Raw genomic sequence first — 20,505 nt, 5'->3', positions numbered from 1 at the left:
TCTGCTAAAACTCAGTAAAGCCAATTAACACATAATGTTTCTAGTGACATGTTAAGGTTTTGTGGTGAGTTATCTGGCTGATGTAGTAGCTTCTAGGATCTTGGTTTGGACACACCCCCTTCAGAGATTCAAAGATGCATTCAAACGCAGGCAACCCCGACTCGCTCAACAGTTCTGTTGTGACTCTACTGGATGAGTTCCAGAAACCCTTCTGGTGCGTCAGTTCGCCCATTTGCATCACGATGGTGAAGCAAATGAAGCATTTCAGCACAAACTACTGAAGCTGAAACGGACCGCTCAAAGTTCTGCTTTATGATCTCTAAAGTTCTGATGAAGTGACTTTGAGTTTTGTCAAGGTTTAATCAGATATTAGTTTATTTTACAAAAGTCTCATTCTGTAAAAATGTAAGAAAATAAAATATAAGTTCTAAGAGTTTAAACTTTAAGTAGAAAAATAAAAACACAAATCTGATTTTAGAGGTAAATTTCTTATCAGCTTTTTGTTTTAGCACATGGAGAATGTCACTGTTTTCACTTGAATAAAGATAAAATGGTACAAAATAAACTTAACATATGTAAAAGAGTTTACACCCCAAAACAAAGTATAAATATTAAGTTATAATTAATTTTGAATTTGAGCATTTACTGATTGTGTTAATTTCAATCAGTTATTTTAGTTTCAATCCCAACCACACGGAAGACTTTCAGTGAGAACTTGAACATTTCTTTTATCTACAATTCTGAGAAAATAAATCTTTTTGTTTCCAATATTTTGCCTTTTTATTTTTATATATTTAAATGTTCCTCGTCTGTGACAACAGGGATTTATTTTTGAGGCTTGGATGGTTGAACAGGTCAGTTTGAATGTGGGATTAGGATTATTGTAATCAAGTGAAGCAGTATTTTGTTTGTGAATGAACATTTATTCTTTTTTAAATGACTGCGAACCTCATCTGGGAAAACAGATAATAAATATAATCAGGACCCGAGAAATTGAAAAGTGTGGAAAAATACACACTTTCAATTTCAATTTGACCGCCCTCATTCAGCTCAGCTTCCTTATTTGGTGAACTCTACATGAGCACAGGCACAAAGCTTGAAACCCCATCAGAAAAAAAGATAGTAAAGTTTAAAGCATTGATCTCTAGGGCGGGAGACGTCGTTCCCCTGCTTAAGCAAGATATGCAAGATCGTCTTCATCTTAGTTCTTCCTTTAGTTAAGAAGCGAAACATAGGAAATTCAAGATGTACAGTACATCTGTTTGTGAGGTCAAAATGTCAAAGTGTTATTGCAGGGTGACAACCGCTAGATGAAGGCGTATGTGCAGAGAAAGGTATTACTTCCCCCTTTCAGGCTTAAGCATGAGGCCTCTCATGTAAATTTTAGCAGTGCTTTACCACATGTTAAGAACCGTGACATGCCTCCCTGCCTTTGTTACTTTCTCAGCATTGTTCATAGCCTTCATTTCCTGTAAAAGCAAAGGCAAACTTTATGTACATTAAGTTTTCATGTTTGCATCCTTGTCTCTGAGGCAAGACTGGGACATGTACAGAGTTAACAGAGGCAGATAAAGCTGCTTAAATTGACAAACTGAATGAGAAATTCCTCAAAACAAGATTTTTGTTTTTTAAGATATTGATCAAACATTGATTGGTATCTCCTCACATTGTTTTAATGCTATCAAACAATTCTATGGTGATGGATCCGTTTAATTTTCACATTAATACATTTACATTAATAACTCACATCCACTGTACTAATATCTCAGCCACTGTATACATTAAAGTCTTTGGAGGCCAAAATTTGTCCATCCATACTCCACACTCTTTGCTCCCTGACCAAGTAAATTGACAGTTGCAGTTGATGAGTTATACTCTGTGATACATTAAAGCCTAATGCGGACAGGTTGTAATGCATTGTCTGTACAGTTATCCTAAACTAGCGACTAATTTTCGTTATATTTTTGTTATATAAAGAGTGATGTTCTTTAAGCCCTGTGAGGAGGAGAAGATATTACAAACTTATGTTGTTGAAGTGTCAGTCTGAAGAGTTAAGATTGTTTTGTTTTTTTTAAGAAAAGTTCCTGAGGTTTGTCAATTGTAATTTTTTCATAATGCAACAAAAACACTGATCATTAAGTGTGACTTTATTTTATACTTCAAAGTTTATTAATGACAAACTCTGGGAAGATTTTCAAGTCAAACATTTTTTTAATTCACATTCTCAGAAAATAATGACAAAATAATTACATTACATTGATTCCATTTGAGAGAGTTAAATTACAGTAGAAAAATTTACCTTGAAAATATGATTTCTGTTGTTTCTCAACACAACTTAAAACAAAAGCTCTTGATAAGTAAACAAACATTTCCATCAGTTCCTATGTTCATTCAGTCAATCAGTCAACCTTCATTCATTATGCATTTGTGTCCACATTTGACAAGTGTAATCAATAAAAGATAAACGCAGCAATGGAATATATAAAAAATAAAAATAAACAAATGAAGCAATAATAAAATTCTGCAGAGTTTGAAATACAAAGTCGGTATTCTATTTTAAAAGCTCTTCAAACTCATTGTACACTCAAGGTTTTTGAGGTGCCAACTGAATACAAGATACAAACAAATGTGTGAACGACTCACAAAGCTATAGCACCATGAGCAGTTAAAAACCACTTAGTACTTTAAGGTCAGTCGATACAGACTTTTATTATTCTTACTGGCGCTGTGTGTGGTTTTGTCACAACTCAACTGGAATAATACAAAACAGCTCTGTGGGTTTTGAGGCTTTTAAATGACAGCATGAGTAATCTAATTGTTGCGATTGACAGGACATATGATCAAAGGGCCAGAGTTTCTACCGTTGTCATTAGTACAGGGACTAAAGTATGGAAAGAGTTTCTCAGTGAAGGAGCAGTCAGTGAAGGCGTAGAGAAGATCTGCAGAATCTACATCGTAAAAGCAAACAAGACCATCTTCGTAATTCACAAACACCCCCACCTTCTGAAGAGGCATCTTCAGAGAGAGGTCAACTGAAGGGGCATCATTAGCCGTGTACTCATCTCCATTTCTTAACCCTACAGTCCAGAATCCATATTTTGGACCCAGTGTGATATCCCCATTCCTGTCAATTGACTCTTTGGCCACTCCTACAGTCCAGGCCCTCTTCCCTTTAACCTGAACCTCAAAGTAAAATTTTCCTGATGAAAAACTCTCTTTTCCTAAGACATTAACACAACGATCAAATCTCTTAGGGCTGTCTGGGAGTTTCTTCCACACATCACCATCATGAACTTGCTTCCTGTCATCAGAGAGGAAGAGAGCAGGATGTGCTGTATCAGGATCCAGAGTCACATCCACTGCAAACTGCTGGACACTCTGCAGCTCAGCTTTCTTTCTTTCATATTCTTCATTGTGACTGACGGGAGATATGATGAGGGGGGCAGAGTTTCTACCTTTGTCATTAGTACAGGGACAGAACAATGGGTAGAGTTTCTCAGTGAAGGAGCAGTTGGTAAAGGAGTAGAGAAGATCTGCAGCTTCTACATCGTAAAAGGAGACCAGACCCTCCTCATAATTAACAAACACTCCAACCTTCTGAGGAGGCATCTTCAGAGAGAGGTCAACTGAAGGGGCATCATAAGCTGTGTACTCATCTAAATTTCTGAACCCTACAGTCCAGAAACCATATTTAGGACTGAATGTTATCTTCCCCTTCCTGTCAATTGACTCTTTGGCCACTCCTACAGTCCAGGCTGTCTTCCCTTTAACCTGAACCTCAAAGTAAAATTTTCCTGATGAAAAACTCTCTTTTCCTAAGACATTAACACAACTATTGAATCTCTCAGGGCTGTCTGGGAGATTCTGGCATACATCACCATGATGTACTTGTTTCCCATCACCAGAGAGGATGAGAGCAGGATGTGCTGTATCAGTATCCAGAGTCACCTCCACTGCAAAATGCTGGACACTCTGCAGCTCAGCCTTCTTTCTTTCATATTCTTCATTGTGTTTGACAGGAGATATGATGAGTGGGGCAGAGTTTCTACCTTTCTCATTAGTGCAGGGACTAAAGAATGGGTAGAGTTTCTCAGTGAAGGAGCAGCCAGTAAAGGAGTAGAGAAGATCAGCAGCTTCTACATCGTAAAAGGAGACCTGTCCCTCCTCATAATTAACAAACACTCCAACCTTCTGAGGACGCTGATTCAAAGAGAGATTAACTGAAGGAGAAGCAATAGCCTTGTACTCATCTCCATTTCTTAACCCTACAGTCCAGAATCCATATTTTGGACCCAGTGTGATATTCCCCTTCCTGTCAATTGACTCTTTGGCCACTCCTACAGTCCAGGTTGTCTTCCCTTTAACCTGAACCTCAAAGTAAAATTTTCCTGATGAAAAACTCTCTTTTCCTAAGACATTAACGCAACTATTAAATCTCTTAGGGCTGTCTGGGAGTTTCTTCCACACATCACCATCATGAACTTGCTTCCTGTCATCAGAGAGGAAAAGAGCAGGATGTGCTGTATCAGGATCCAGAGTCACATCCACTGCAAACTGCTGGACACTCTGCAGCTCAGCTTTCTTTCTTTCATATTCTTCATTGTGACTGACGGGAGATACGATGAGGGGGGCAGAGTTTCTACCATTGTCATTATTACAGGGACTTAAGTATGGGTAGAGTTTCTCAGTGAAGGAGCAGTTGGTAAAGGAGTAGAGAAGATCTGTAGCTTCTACATCGTAAAAGGAGACCAGACCCTCCTCATAATCAACAAATACCCCAACCTTCCGAGGACGCTGATTCAGAGAGAGACGGACTGGATGGTCATCATTAGCCGAGTACTCATCTCCATTCCTTAACCATACAGTCCAGAAACCATCTTCAGGACTGAGTGTGATCTTTCCCTTCCTGTCAATTGACTTTTTGGCCACTCCTACAGTCCAGGCCCTCTTCCCTTTAACCTGAACCTCAAAGTAAAATCTTCCTGATGAGAAGCTCTGCTTTCCTAAGACATTAACACAACTATTGAATCTCTTACGGCTGTCTGGGAGTTTCTTCCTCACATCACCATGATGTACTTGTTTCCCATCATCAGACAGGATGAGATTGGGATGTGCTGTATCAGTATCCAGAGTCACATCCACTGCAAACTGCTGGACACTCTGCAGCTCAGCCTTCTTTCTTTGATATGCTTCATCATGATTGATCGGACAGATTATCAGAGGGGCAGAGTTAGTACCACCATCATTAGTGCAGGGACTGAAGAATGGGTAGAGTTTCTCAGTGAAGGAGCAGTCAGTGAAGGTGTAAAGATGATCTGCAGCTTCTACATCGTAAAAGGAGACCAGACCCTCCTCATAATTAACAAACACTCCAACCTTCTGAGGATGGTGATTGAGGGTGAGACAGACTGGGGTGTCATCATTAGCCATGTACTCATCTCCATTTCTTAACCATATAGTCCAGAAACCATCATCAGGGCCCAGTGTGATTTGTCCCCTCCTTTTGATCGACTCTTTGGCCACTCCTAAAGTCCAGGAAGTCTTCCCTTTCACCTGAACCTCATAGTAAAATTTTCCTGAGGAGAAACTCTGTTTTCCCAATACATTGACGCATCTCTTGAACCTTTTAGGGTTGTCTGGGAGATTCTTCCATACGTCACCATCATGAACTTGCTTCCCGTCATCAGAGAGGAAGAGGGCACGATGTGCTGTTTCAGGATCCAGAGTCACTTCTACTGCAAACTGCTGGACCCACCTTAGTGGTCTGGCCTTCTTTTTGTTAGATCCCTCTGTGTGAGCACCAACATGAAATGGGTTGAAATCTAAAAAAAGGCAAGGCACACATACACAGTCAGTCTTACAGAACAGCTGTTGTAATGTAATATTTTAACCTGCAGACTTTTTTCACTTTAATTAACACGTTTGTTTAGGTTTATGACTTCTTTATTCAGATCTTGAAAACAAGGATTTAACCTCAATAAATCATGAGCTCTTTTGTCACTTTTTTCTTCACTGTCACTTTTTCAAAAAAATCAAGATTAAACTAATTCAAAATGGCCTGCAATTTGTTCCAATTAATTTGAATGACTTTAACCTTTCTGCTGAGAGAAGTGCAGGAGTTGTTCTGGGTAGGTGCAGTGACAGGTAGATTCAGTGGCCTCACCTTTAAAAACAGTGCCAGCCATGAAAGCTAACTCAAGAGGATCGAGACTTTGTTCTTCAACAAAGTCGCCCAGAGCGAGAGCCAGTGGATGGGTGGTTGTTGGGGGTTCTTTAGTTTCTGTGACTGGGAGTCACAGGACAAACCATAAAGAAAGACAAATAATAATCATTTTTTGTTAACACATTTCTATTAATAGAATATTTTAATTCATAACTCGTGATAAATGATTAATGTGATACAACAGTTTTTCAGAAGTTATTCTTTTTATCATCACCCAACGCACCTTTCGGTCTGAAGTTTTGCAAACGCTCCACCAGATCATTCCTGCTGATCTTCTGTAAAACCTTCAAGGTTACCTTCAGAGCTCCACGATCCAGATATTTATTTATCATGAGCTCCACCGTGTCCGGCCTGTCTGCCTTCTCCAGGTCAGCCAGTGGGATGCCATCGTCTCTCAGGTGAAATTTGAAAAGCTTAAACTGGTCTTCATTTAAATCCAGCAGAATATTCAAGAGCTCCTCTCTAAGTGTCGCCATTATGGCTTCCTGTTGTAAATATGACAAATTTTCCCATCAGTCTTTTGTATATGTGCATCTTATATTGCAATTCGTCTCCTGCTTGATCCAATGTTGCTTCATGTTTCTATGAATTACAGTAGGCAACATCATGTTTTCAATACAGGGCTGTTCTCTTACTTACCGTTCTCTAGTATCACAGTCTGTATTTATACTGGAACAGAATAAGTTTAAATCAAACAACATACTTTATCTCACATACCTCTACAGAAGATGATGAATGATCAGTTAATAACACTGGACTACTGCCATGAAAGTAATAATGATTAGCTACTTCACCATGGTCATTCCTAGTGCTTAAACTCAGAGGTCAGAGGTCAGCTGCTGATCAGGAGCTGACAGATATTCAGTGTAACTCTCAATGTAAGGAACAGAAGGACCTACCCTCCTGTATCAGCCAGTGCTGCTACAGTTGTTGGTGACACTCGTCCTATTTCCTGTGGTTGAGCTAGATGCCAAAACCTGCAAGAGAAGTGAAGTATATTGACAGTACATTGAAGATTTTATAATCAAAGACACTTCAAAATGCTTTCAAACATTTTAACGGAAATACAGCTTAATAGCTGCTTCCTGTCTAATTGCTGGAGTTCACTTGGCTTCCTCGGCTGAACAGCAGTAAGAGAAGTAACTGTGGCTTCCCCTCAGAGGAAATGTCCCAGAACAAGATACTGTTTAAAGATTCCTCTATGACCCATTTTTTAAATTCATCTACGTTGTTTTTGCAATTGTATGTGCCCTTTCTCATTGCAAGGCAGGATTTATACTTTTTCTTAACTTGATGTTGGATAGTCAGTAGTGGCGGCTGGTGAAAAATATTCTAGGTGGGGCTGTATGTGCCAGAAGCTTTCAGTAACTATCCCAATAAAAGAACCCAAACCAAAAGATACCATTGTTGTAGGGATAAACAATAATCATTTAATTGCCCTTTAGAAATCAACAGTTTGACAGATAATGACAATGATATGAGATGTATATTAGTGATTACTCTTAATACAAAATTACATTTCTTGAGAGACATTTACAGTTGGATGATGATTAAAAATAGTGTCATAGGAACATAAAATGTTGTAAAATTGGATTAAATACATTAGTGAATACTCATAGTACAAAATTACAATATAATGGTATATTATAATATTTACAGGTGGATGGTGATTAAAGTTAACTATACACAGAAAAAGTGTGTGTCTGTGTGAGTGTATGTGTGAGTGAGGGGGTGAGTGAGGGAGTGAGGGAGTGAGGGAGTGAGGGCTCTTATTTGTACATGAACCTTGTCTCCTCTGTAGCACAAGCACCAGCTGACAATGAGTGGCAGTGTCTGTTGTTTCATCTGCCTGAATAGCCAGATAATCTGCCCTTTTTATATCCTCCAGAATGCAGTCTGGAAGAACCGTCAGCATAAAGTCCAAAAGTTCGTTTTGAACTGTCTTTGAGGCCTTTAAACACAGTGGCGGTCTTCAGGTGCTCCTCTAATACACCGTCCAGCGAGGCCACAAGGTCGACTAATCCCCGAAAAATGCCGGGGTTGTCGGACGATGCTGTCTCATCGTGGCCTCGCAATGCCAACTCAAAAGCTCAACAGAATTTCACACACTCAATGATCCTCGATCCAGCTGTTCGTTGTGTTTTCTGACCGCAATCCTGTGTCCTTCATCCAGCTGCGCAGCTATGCTAGTCCTGCCTAGCACGGCTAGCTTGACGGCGTTGCTCATGTGCACCTTCGAGCATTCATGTTTTTTAATCCACTGATAAATGTTTTAGGTCTCTAACTCCTGTTACAGTCCATGTAATATCTGCCCCCGGCATCTTAAAAAGTAAACACGGGAAGCAGAATACTGCATTTGCAAAACAACATCCAGTTAGCCAAGCCTTCACGTCATACCAGTTCAGAGAGAAGCTCCTCTGGTGAGTTTTACCTTTCTCCTGTGTCTGCTGTGTTAAATTCAGACCGGGCTTCTCAGGTCCAAGTTCTTTAACACAAAGTTTTTCCCCTAAAGTTCTCCTTTCGAAGTGGTTTAGCAAGAGCGATTTTACAGAATTTACGGGTAGCTGAAGCTCTGCGTGTTCTTGTTCTTGTCTACTTGACGACGCCATCTCGATTTCCCACACTTGTTTCTGGTTGCTAGGATACTTATAGGCTTGGGGCGCTATTTTCAGCGCCCCAAGCTTAACAAATTTGATGACGCTAATTGGCTAAATTACCTTTTGCTATCTGTTTTTTTGTCTCAGCAACAGTCTACCATTGGCTGAGCTGCTGCAGTTCTGGGGCAACTTTTCTAGCGCCCCAGGAGAGAGGGCAAATGACCGTGGACACAAATTACCCCGTGGTTTATATTATATATATATGGCTCGTTCTTTATAATTCAAAACACATTTATTTGTAAAATAAGCAGTAATCATTTATTTTAAACGATTATTTTGGAAAAAATAAAAATAAATAAAAACATTTAAAAATCACTTTCCATCAGGGAGGGCGGTGCCCTAGCGCCCCCTATTGGCCAGCCGTCACTTGGCCTCAAGGACTACCTGGTTAGAATTTTGTTGTCAAAGGTCAAGTTCACAAATTCATACATGCTTACTAATTATGACATAATTTAAGTCCATTTTCTAAAATGATTAGACGAAAGGACATTTTACATCCAAATGATCAAAGGTCAACTTCACTGTGAGTTCATCATGTTCCACAAAAACATTTACTCAGTGTTTTATCTCCATTTCCTGGAACTTACCTAGTTGGCAGAGGCATGCGAATGTAAGGCAGTAATTCTAGTTTAAATTTCTAACACAACTTTATGTGACACTATTAATGTCTTTCAGGAAAAACTCTTTTTTTTTTAAACAATATCATATACACCCCTCTCTCTGTCATCTGACTCTTCACTTCATTTCCTTCAGTTTGGCCGTTCAATTATAAACACTTTTGGTTTCTGATGTGGTCGGACGGCACGTCTCAAGGACTAGTTCTGTAAGACCATAAACCGGCCTTAAGACCAAGATAGGAAATGTATTTTAACCCAGTAGCTGAACATTGTGACATTATAAGGTGTAAAAATCAAACTTACCTGAGTTTGCTAGCTAGCCAACTAAGAGAGGCCGTAAACACCTGAGGAGAAATCATAACCTAATTCACCCTCATGGTTAAAACCATATACAGTTCCTGGTAGAAGCAATCTGGAAGTTTTAAGTAAATATTTATGTTGCACGCTTTCAAACAGTTTAAACAGATGCTGTGCTGCTCCAAGGGCCAAATTGAAAGTAAGATGAGACACTTTGACTTTATCAGCCCTTCAAAACTCTCACAGTAGTACAGTGTTGCCAATTTAGTTCAGCTGATTCCAGGACAGAAATAGACATGAAAAAGTTTTCTCCCCAAAATCCAAATTAGACAGCAGAGATAATGATACAAGTTATACACTGTAAAAACTAGACATGTAACATCCATTCAAACAATAAACACTTTAAAAACTCACCAAATTGAATTCACCACAGAGTCTTTCAGATGTAGAAAGAAGAGCAATACATTTAGAAAGTTCTGTCTAAAAGCTAGTGAACCATATATAAGTTATAGTCCTCGGTTGGAGAGAGGTGGTTACTGTCCTGGCCTCGAGTGGCTCTGCTAGACTTCCTGTTAAAGAAATTCTCCAGTCTCCTCCCCAACTGAAACAATACTACCATCTGATAAACATCCCCACTTATCATTTTATGGATTTACACAGGCAGCCTCAGACCAGCACCAGAAAGTACACAAGTGTACAGAATAGAGTATGGACTGGTTATGGATATTGTAACAAAGCAAAATATGTAACAGTCAGACTTTAAGGATTGCAACTCAGCCTTTAGAAACAGGTGTAAAAGTCTTCTGTGGCTCTGGTGGAAGTTTAATAAAATCGGACTCATGACCGCTGCATTAACTGTAGAGACTTGCAGCAATAACTAATTATCTGAATTGTCACGTTTCAGAAGGACCAACTCAAATAGTTTTAATAATAAATGATAACAAAGTGATAAGGAATATGTAGGTATGTAGGGAAATCAACCAGTTCTTTACCTTGATGATAAATATATCCAATCATACTTTAAAAACAAGGTCAATTTCTGAATGTCAGATGTTCAAAATATTCTCCAGTGATTATTAATACAACAAATATATGTTAACAGGTATAACCTTCTGATGGTACCATCTCTTTACATATACACACATATTTACATATTGAATATTTTTATTAATAGGCAAAGACTGGAAATCTGACTTTAAATTGTCTTCAGACAAAAACAAAAAGTAGTGTCTGCAGCTTTACTTTCTCTACCTCTTTTCAATAGTTTGTTGATTCTGCTTTGTTTAATCTAGTCAATATGTCAATATTTAAAATTTATTCAAATGAAAGGACAGACTCTATAAACCTTATATCTGGCAATAAATGATTGATGATTGTGATTGTAAAACAAAACTGTAAAATGTTATGTATTAACTGTGACGCTACAAAGGGCGACACTTGCATAAAATATATGACACTACTATATGTGTAATTTAAAACTTCAGATGTTTTATCCCCCAGAAACTCCCATTAAAGCATAAATTACACATTTGTGTTTTGTTGTGTTGTGCGACCAACAGAAGTCCATCACTCATTTTCATTGGTCACATTCTCAAACCAGCTCTTGCAGGTGTTCAGAAAAGGCTTTGTGTATATTTTTGGATAACCATTTTCAATGATACTGGTGATTTTCTGTAATACCAGGGTTACTGGCTTTACAGAACCAATTCTTTGCAGTAAGACATCAGGAGATGCTTTACACCTGTTTTCTCTTTCTGCTGTAGCAGGAAAATGCATCAGAACACTCATATTAACTAAGCTGACTCATCACTTTTTGAATTGACTGAGCAAGAGATGCACTGTGGACAGACATGAAGAAACTCCATGGCCGAGCAACATTTCTTAAATTGTCTCGTTCTATAACACAACATGCCTGCCACATAATTTCCAGTCAGCAAACGATAAAAACCTTTAAGTCCTACATTATTGTTCGGCTCCTTCAGTCTAACACTTTGTTAATGAATGACTTCCATCTATGCTTTTTCCCGGGGCAAAGTCTGTATATCAACAAAATAAAGTGTTTATGACTAATTCTTGACGTACGTGCTGTTGTTAAAAACCCAAATGTTTCATCCTTGAACACAACATGCCTGCCGCATAATTTCCAGACAGGGAACAATGTCTAATAATTGGGCTAAGAAGTGGTAGTCCTACTTCTCAGGTAGTCTTTTTACATTTTATGTAATGTAAGCTCTTTGTGATTTGCCTACTGTTGCATTATAATGGCATCTAGGAGTCCAGCCTTATTATTGGGGCCCTTCAGTGTGTCCAACACTTTGTTAACATATGACATCCATCTGTACTTTATCCTGGGGCCAGTGCTGTACATCAACATAATAGTGTTCATGAGAGTAATTTTATTTTATTTCCTTATGTGATCCAGCCTGAACACCTCCATTGATGATAGTTTCTTATTGGTAATGTGGCAGGCAGACATATATACCTGTGTGGTTGGTATTGATGGAAGAAAATGCAGTGACTTGGTGACTGGACTTATTACACAAGCTAGCTTGGAAAGCCAACAGACACACAAAGTTAGGGATTTGCACACTGATCATTTATTGTGTGTTACACATCAACCATTATTCATTGCCAGACACAACCATCCCTACAGACATGAGTGGTAGAATATAGATATGAACAAACCAACTCCCCCTTCTGGAGAAAGAACCGGAGACTGTGGCAAGGGATCAGAGCAAGGCAGCACACACATCTGTAACTCCATGTCATCAAACAGGAAGTGGCACCATCTAGTGGCAAAACATGGCACTACAACCAAACTCCATTACATTTTTAGACTGTTTCAAATCATTTCCCTCATCTCCTACATTATTATTGATCAAATCATGAAGAGTGATTCATTTATTAATCACAAACATCACATTTACTGATGACATTTGGAAGAATGGTGGAATCTGTTTTAACTGGATGAATGGTCATATCTAATCAATGTTATTGACAGGAGAGATGATCAGAGGGGCGGAGTTTTTACCATGATTATGATGACCAGGACTGAAGAATGGATAAATTTTCTCAGTGAAGGAACAGTCAGTAAAGGAGTAGATCATGTGTGCAGAATCTACATTGAAAAAGGAGACTGAACCTTTACCATAATCCACAAACACACCCACTTTCTTTAGTGGATGTTTTACACTGAGATTGACACCAGAAGCTTTGTACTCATCTGTATTCCTTAAACATATAGTCCAGTAGCCAGTCTTGGGGCCTACTGTGATTGACCCCTTCCTACTGACTGACTCTTTGGCAATTCCTAAATCCCAGGAAGTCTTCCCTTTCACCTGAACCTCGTAGTAAAATCTTCCTGAAGAGCAACTCTGCTTTCCCAAGACATTGACATTAGGTTTAAATCTTTCTGGATTGTCTGGGAGATTTTGTTCTACATCACCACAGAAAACTTGTTTCCCATTGTCAGACAAAAGGAGATGGGCATTTGCTGTGTCAGGATCTAGACTAACATCCACGGCATACTCCTGGACCCTGATCAGCTTGGCTTTTGCAATCAACTTCTCCGTCCCATTGATGAATTTTTCCTTCAGCTGAGTCACAACGCTCCCAAGACTTCGTCCATATGGTGGAGGTGGGATGTTGACGTCTGTCCAGTTCTTGGTGGGTGGAATAGCATCCCGGGAGCAGTCTTCGATGTGCGACAGCCGCTCCACCTCAGTACTTCTCTTGGTCAGCTCAGAAATTTCCTGCTCCAGCTCTTGGATGAATCCTTCGGCCTGTTTCTGTGTTGTTTTCTGTTTTTCTTCAATTGCTTCGATTAGATTTTCCAGACTTCTCTGAACCGACTGCACTAACGCACCGAAGACCTGTACACTGTCTGCGGTGTGTCTGTTTGCAGATTTCCTGCTGAGTTCTGCTGAGCATTTGATTTCCTGGATCTTCATCTGTCTCTCCTGGATCATCAGCTTGATTATGGCCTTTGTCTCCCCCAGCTCAGCCTTCTTTCTTTCATACTCACATTTGAGAAGAGCAGAATCTTGGTTCTTGAAGACTAAAACAAAGCAGAGCAGGACATTCACACATCTTGTCAGTCTTCCACAGCTTTTGGTGGTGTTGGGTAAATTGCTATTTTCACATTATTATTGTTTGAACATTATACTTAATCCACAATGAATATGCTGAATGTAATAATTTATAAGATCTGTGTGAAAGTTGGTTTTCAGACATTCATATTTTTTAACTTACCTTTTGGTCCTGAGCTGATACTGGATAAATGCTCCACCAGATCATTTCTGCTGATCTTCTCTAAAATCTTTATGGTTATCCCCAGAGCTTCGTTGCAGCCATATTTTTGCACCATCAGATCCACCGTGTCCTGCCTATCTGCCCTCTCCAGCCGGGCCACTGGGATGGCCGAGAAACCTTCTAGGATGCCATCCTGCTTCAGGAACCACTGGAAGTGCTTGAGCTGCTCATCTTTCAGCTTTTCCAGAGTGTCCCAAAGAGTTTCTGTAAGTTTTGTCATTGTGGTTCCCTGATAAAAGAAGAAAAAAGAATTACTAATGAATACACTTTGTATGATCAAAAGCTAGACCTTGGAGCAAATGGTTCTGTAACAGGAACTAAAAGAGAACCATTCCTCTTTGCATTGCAAATGATTTCCCCTTTCCCCTAAAATGACAAGTTGTTACTTCACATTTTCCTCATAGTCACACCTTCTTAGACTTTACTACAGCTCAGAATTTTATTAAAATCTAATTTCCTACAAAGAGTTTACCCTATAAATTGCAGGTTTATAATTAAACAATCTCACCAATAGAACAGATTTGATGAAATGAAAGTTGGAAACCAAAAAAAAAAAAAAACATTTAACACTAGAACCATTTCAACCATTATAACACTTCTTTATTAATGAATATTCAAAATTCATCATAGTATTCATAAGGAATGCTATAACAATGGCATATAGTAGTTGAAACTTCAGGCAAGTCTAATGTTTCGTTAAAATAGTTTTACCTGTTAAACTCGTCCTGTAACGTCAGAGCTTTTGTTCCTGCTCTGGACGAAGATGTTGTCTTGAAGCCGTCAGTGTCTGACTGTGGTGTAATCCTCAAACCTTCACCTTCCCAACCTAGAAAACGTCAGTATGACATCAGACCAGGTGGACCTATCAGCTGTCCCACCATGTTATGTACCAATAGAGAAATTAAATGATTATATGGATGCACCATGGGCGGAAATATAAGGTGTGGTTTCAGGCTAGTAAAAATATGGGCTGAGTTAATATTTGGAGTAAGTAAGCAGATAATGACAGACTATACCACCCACGCACAAAAGACAGTGTAGAGGACCAACAATAAAAGACATCTGGTCGTCAGAACAGGTTGAAACAGAGGGACTTCAGTATGAACTCTGGGTCAAACTAAACCTCACAGCCTGGCGACCTGATGTCAGTCCAAACATACAAACAAACCAAACATGGCTAAACAGGAAGCAGGTCACAGAACAGCAGGTGACATGTTGCCTGTTCCCAGGCTACTGAGTCAGAGTCAGGAAAAGGATAGGCAGGAATGGCTCGAACGTAAGGCTGGAGTTCGTGTCCTGACTTGTCCCATATGTAGATATTCTCAGATATGCTCAGTCGAGCACATTCCTCCGTCACGGCCAAACAATCTTACACATCTCTGAGATCCAGCTTATTACCTGGATCTGCACCAGACTATACTAACTCATAGATCTCAACACCATAAATATGTCCCAATCCAAACATTATTTCCTGAGAAATTGATGAAAAATTTGAAAAATGCCCTATTTTGCAATGTGAATATTCCTGGATTCCTGGATTATTCCTGGATATTCCTGAATGTTTAATGGGTTTTTCCCTGGCCCGTGTCCCATGCCTTTACCAATTTTGTGCAAATCACTTCAGTACTTTTTGTGTAATCCTGCTGACGAACACACAAAAAATTTTAAAGAGCTGGCTTCATCGTCACTGTACATAACCCTTGATTTTCCAGGATCATCCAAATTAAACGTCTTTTGTGGAGATACTGGATGAAGGCCAGAAACAGTGTAAGGTCATGTAGTTACTAAACTACAAACAAAAGAAAAGGAAAAAGGAAAACCTTTGATTTCTTTTTAAAGATGGCGGAAGATAAGTCAATGACACTGTTATAATATTAAAACCTATCCCTGTCTAGACTTACCTCTCTGCATCCTTTGGGAAAGAAAAGACAGATCCACTTTTCTTGTTATTACAGCTTGTTGCTGCACAAAGCTCAGGCATTTTTATCACCAACTGATGGATTACTTGTTTCTGTCGTGGCAGAGAGGAGGAGCCTCCGACTCCACAGCTGGCTTCTCCTATTGGTGGCTATGATCCTGCCTCACACAGCTGCATCCGTTTAAGCATCAGAGGAGGAGAGTTTAAGAGCCCGGCCTGCACATCATTAGTGGCGGCTGACATGATAGGCTGTTTGCCACTGTGAACATTTGTGTGTAATTTGAGATTTGGTTTGAGAAGCTGGTAGTGATTGTTGGGGACTGGGCTGGGTTTAAAATTCTGCTTGTGCATCACACCCTTAGAAAAAGACTGTTGGACACATTAGGAACAGGGGTGCTGCTTCTAGTGTTTTTGGGTTGGTTAGAATCACATAGTTAGGCTCTTTGTTGGTTCCTGTTCCCCTACATCAGTTAGTCAGTTTTATGTTGCTTCTCTTTTCCCGTAGCTGGGTTGTTACATAAAGACAAGACTGCCAACATACGGTGAGTGGGGAGACAGCCCCATGACATCATATACAGACACCAGAGACCAACGTGGCAGCAGTGAACTGAAACCTGGCTCTGTCAGTAAGTGAAATACTCGGTGAGTAAAATTTCCCGGGCTGTTGTATCTTCTTTGTTTGCAGAAATCGACTGCCTGGTGCTGGATGTGAGTCCCACAGCGTCTGAGGTTTTACTCTCTCAGCAAAGTGGTTCCACAAAGGGTTTATATCTTGATGCTTCATGGGAACAGTGCAACATCTACTGGCCTGAATGCAAAATGGGCAAAATACAAACGTTTGTATGTCACAAACTGAATGTAAGTATAAGGGAAAGCATGATTGTATTTTATATTCCAAGCTTAGATTTATATACTGTCAAAGCAAATCAAAATGTTTTGTATGCATCAAATGTGTCAATATCAGTGAAGTTAAGCTCAATGTCTTTGTTTTAACTTAGTGACAAAACTAAGTTAGTTTGCAATGTGGGCAAAGAACATGTAGCTTTACTTTTAAATGTCAGCTCTGGTGGTTGTGCTGTAAAGGTGCAATATAAGATGTGGCCAGAACTTTAGTTTAACATGTTGAAATAATGAATTAACACAATCAACAGTGTGTGAAGTGGCTATAGTGGTGAAGACCTCCGTCTGTTGTATTTCAGAGTTATCTCCTTAAATGCGCATGCGCACCAGCCAGCACCGACCTGTCCTGTGTTGTAATACCACTTTGTGACACTAGAGGCTGTGTGAGTCAGCGGCGCGTCAAGTCTGCTCTCAGTCCCACGAAGAAGAACAACTTCCGGCGGCTTCAGGTTAGCATCACAGAAACACAGGAATGGCTGAACCGCCTAAAAGACGATATTCATCCGCATCCCGAAGGACCGCTCCCGACAAGAAACCACGTTCAACGGCAAAGAAAAGAAGCGACACGCGTAAATCTGGATGTGACTTTCCACCGCTGGAGAAGCTCCTGAGAGGAAAGAGATGCGGTTTGATGCCGAGCTCGCAACTTTCCTGTTAGCCTGGTGAGTAGCATGTTAGCTCTTTAGCTAAAAGTATAATCAGTTCAACGACTGACAAACCGTACCGACAAACATTTCAGGTGGTGATATTGACGTTGTCGACAGACGTTTTAGCGGTTAGTAGGATTGTGTCTGTTGCTCTCGGCTGTTGTCCAGCTAGTGACGTCAGTGACTTTAGGCTGATTTTGTAACTGATGACTGTAACTTGAGATTGTATGGACCGAGTGAATACACGTCGGTCGGTTCACCATGTTGTAACCACTTTACATTAATTTAGATCAGCCATGATTGAAAGTGCAGTTTCTATACATTTCTCAGGAGATTTCAGCATCCCTCTCTTTATCAGGACCTGAGCCAGTACAGATTAGAGTATTAGCAGTTCAGTTCAGGCAGTTTATGTCCTTACAGCTGCTTTCACACCGCTGCTGTGTGTGTACTAAATTCACACACAAATATTAAAGGGCGGGATCAGCCTTCTGGTTTTCACCATAACCAGTTCATCCCAGGTACATGCGTGTGTCACGTAGCTTGTGATTAAGTATATTATGTATTATCATTTCATGCAAACATGAAATTCATTTTTTGATCCAAAACCTTTTTCTTCAAGCCAGTGCCAAGTACTTCCAAGCTCCTGGCAACACCTGCCAGACAGAGCAGGAGGAAGAGCGAGTTGTCTTCCCTCCCAGAGACCAGGAGAGGCAGCCCAGGTGACCGTTCAAGGCAGCCATGGGGAAGAACACCTCCTGTCCTGGGAAGGAGAGTCTCCAGAGGTGAGATTCACTTCAGACTTCACACTGTTTCCTCTAATGAATATCAGATCTATATTAACACACACTGCTCTCTGATTATCTTTCAGCTGTCTTCTTGGACTGACCTCGGGCCCTGCAAACTGGGCCAGTGTTAGCCGCCTGGTGGAGGCAATTTGCAACCAGCTCTGCATCTTCACCCGGTGGCCACGTGGTCCAGAGGGACCGTGAGGACTCGCTGGTCATTCATTCTCAAGGATTATGTGGCCATCAAAGAGGCAGTGCTGGCCGGCCCCAGGTTGATGGCTCAGACCAACATCCAGCTCTTTGAATGACTCAGTGGTAAGAGTTTGTCATAAAGCTGTTGGTGTGTTGTAATCTGTTCTGTGATTTATCTTTTAAAGAAAGCTGAAAATCCTAAAACAGTCTGTGTTTGTCTGTGTGTTCCAGCTGCTGGCCAGACTCTCCCTTCAGCAAAGGGTCTGTCCTTGGTCCAGGTGGGACAAGGACAGACCTTTAACTTCACTGTCCTGGAGGAGCAGCCTGGATCCTCCAGCAGGGGTCTCCTGAGGGAAATCTGTCTCTTTAGCTTCTTAATGCTCCACTATGTTCAGCAGCTGCTCTCGGACCGTGTCTGTCTGCTGTTTGCTGCTGAAGAGGTCGTGGACAGTGGCTACGGCCGAAAAAGTGTATATATTAAAAGATGACAAAGACGGTAACTGAATCATTATTTTACTGCACAGTTCATTTTTCTTTTCTTTTAATTGTATTCTTAAATTGCGTTCACCATGGCCTTAAAAACTCTTCGACACCAAGATAGAAAGTTTAAATGAGCACAGTGCAAAGACTGGACACTGACTGTTTCCCTGGTAAAAATGTTTTAAATAGTTTCCATTGGGCGCAATGCTGTTACTGTAAGAATTAATTTGTAATGTGTCGTCATTATATATATATATATATATATATATAATATATATATATATATTATATATATATATATATAATATATATATATATATATATATATATATATATATTATATATATATATTATATATATATATTATATATATATATATGAATTGGGTGAACATGAATGAAACTAATGCAGTATAATGGAACAGGCCTGCAGTAAATCCTCCTTCATGAGGATTATAATGTTCGGTATTTACTGAATCTGTTTGAGAAGTGTTGGTTTATTTTAATGGTCATTGTGGAGGCTGTAACTGTAATTGTGGTAATGTTTAAGTGTACTGGGATATACTAGAGTGTTCCTAATATATTGGCAAATCTAATTCCTATAAATGGGATGGACAAAATATTAGGAACACCTCTCAGTATAGGGTTAGTTAATATTCAGTGGTGTCCAAAAGCCTGAGACCACTTTCCCATGTAGCCTCACATGTTGCTCCACAGCAGCTCTAGTGTCGCTCAGTTTCATTTACAAAGGAGAATAAAATGAGCCATTAAAAACACTGAATGGAGTTCAGCAGGGTATCTCCTTAAGTCTCAAGTCACCGTGTCTCACCTGTTTCGAACCTAAATTTGTCCCCACATCCATAGCAAGACATGTCTACACACATGTGCATGCCTGAACAGAAGTTGATCTGCAATAAAGCTACTGTGATTTCTCCTGCTAGAACAGAACTACATGGACATCAGTAAAACAATACACTGAGTTAATCAGTCTATTTAGCCAATCAGTCAGTTGTGTTAAAGTTTGTGCAGCAACTGCACTTGTGTGTCTGTAAATGTGCCTCCAAAAAGCTTGTTACCTGGCTGAGACACTTGTACAGTTCATATCTATCTAAGGTGGAGATGATGTTTGTGTGTGTGTGTGTGTGTGTCAATGTGTGTGCGTGGTGTTAGGAACCGCCAAAGCTTAACCTTCAAAAAGCCCTTTGAAGTTGTCAGGACCGACCAAAATGACCTCACAATAATGGTTTTTAAACCAAATTCATCCTCACAATCATAGACGAGATGTACACACACATACACACATACACACACACACAATGAATACGCAGCAGGCACGTTCAAAATTTCTTCAGGAATTTTCTATTTCTAGTATACCAACATCTGCCAGAAAATAAGAGACAGTATCCTCTAAAATAGCAAAAAAATTAGAATAACTGTCTTCCAAACTTTCATTCTATTGTTTTAAAGGTTAAGTCTTTA

The 20,505-nt window shown here is 39.8% G+C and overlaps 2 protein-coding genes and 1 long non-coding RNA gene across 5 annotated transcripts; 1 reads left to right on the top strand and 2 right to left on the bottom strand.

The window, feature by feature from the left end:
• Window positions 1–2,211: 2,211 nt before the first annotated feature.
• LOC130163832 (uncharacterized) lies at window positions 2,212–11,295 on the bottom strand. The gene is made up of 5 exons (XM_056368254.1): window positions 10,209–11,295; window positions 7,123–7,200; window positions 6,447–6,708; window positions 6,164–6,286; window positions 2,212–5,822 (listed from the first exon to the last, which is right to left on the bottom strand). The coding sequence occupies exons 3-5, from the start codon at window positions 6,697–6,699 to the stop codon at window positions 2,812–2,814; spliced, it is 3,387 nt and encodes a 1,128-aa protein (XP_056224229.1). The 5' UTR covers window positions 6,700–6,708; window positions 7,123–7,200; window positions 10,209–11,295; the 3' UTR covers window positions 2,212–2,811.
• A 1,082-nt stretch (window positions 11,296–12,377) lies between these two features.
• LOC130163833 (E3 ubiquitin-protein ligase TRIM21-like) lies at window positions 12,378–16,154 on the bottom strand. The gene is made up of 4 exons (XM_056368255.1): window positions 16,007–16,154; window positions 14,817–14,931; window positions 14,046–14,334; window positions 12,378–13,851 (listed from the first exon to the last, which is right to left on the bottom strand). Exons 3-4 carry the CDS (start codon window positions 14,323–14,325, stop codon window positions 12,776–12,778), a joined length of 1,356 nt encoding a protein of 451 aa, XP_056224230.1. The 5' UTR covers window positions 14,326–14,334; window positions 14,817–14,931; window positions 16,007–16,154; the 3' UTR covers window positions 12,378–12,775.
• A 210-nt stretch (window positions 16,155–16,364) lies between these two features.
• LOC130163582 (uncharacterized) lies at window positions 16,365–19,264 on the top strand. Of its 3 annotated transcripts, none has more exons than XR_008826485.1 (5): window positions 16,365–16,881; window positions 17,223–17,585; window positions 18,190–18,352; window positions 18,439–18,670; window positions 18,779–19,264. It is a non-coding gene; the product is annotated as an uncharacterized LOC130163582 (long non-coding RNA). The 3 variants fall into 3 exon arrangements; XR_008826486.1 differs by having other exon boundaries at window positions 16,573–16,665; XR_008826484.1 differs by having other exon boundaries at window positions 16,366–17,585.
• Window positions 19,265–20,505: the final 1,241 nt, after the last annotated feature.

Source organism: Seriola aureovittata, chromosome 22, assembly GCF_021018895.1.
Source record: "Seriola aureovittata isolate HTS-2021-v1 ecotype China chromosome 22, ASM2101889v1, whole genome shotgun sequence".
Taxonomy (NCBI): Eukaryota; Metazoa; Chordata; class Actinopteri; order Carangiformes; family Carangidae; genus Seriola; species Seriola aureovittata.
Note: the sequence above shows the minus strand (reverse complement) of the source record. Positions and strands in the feature narration are given on the sequence as shown.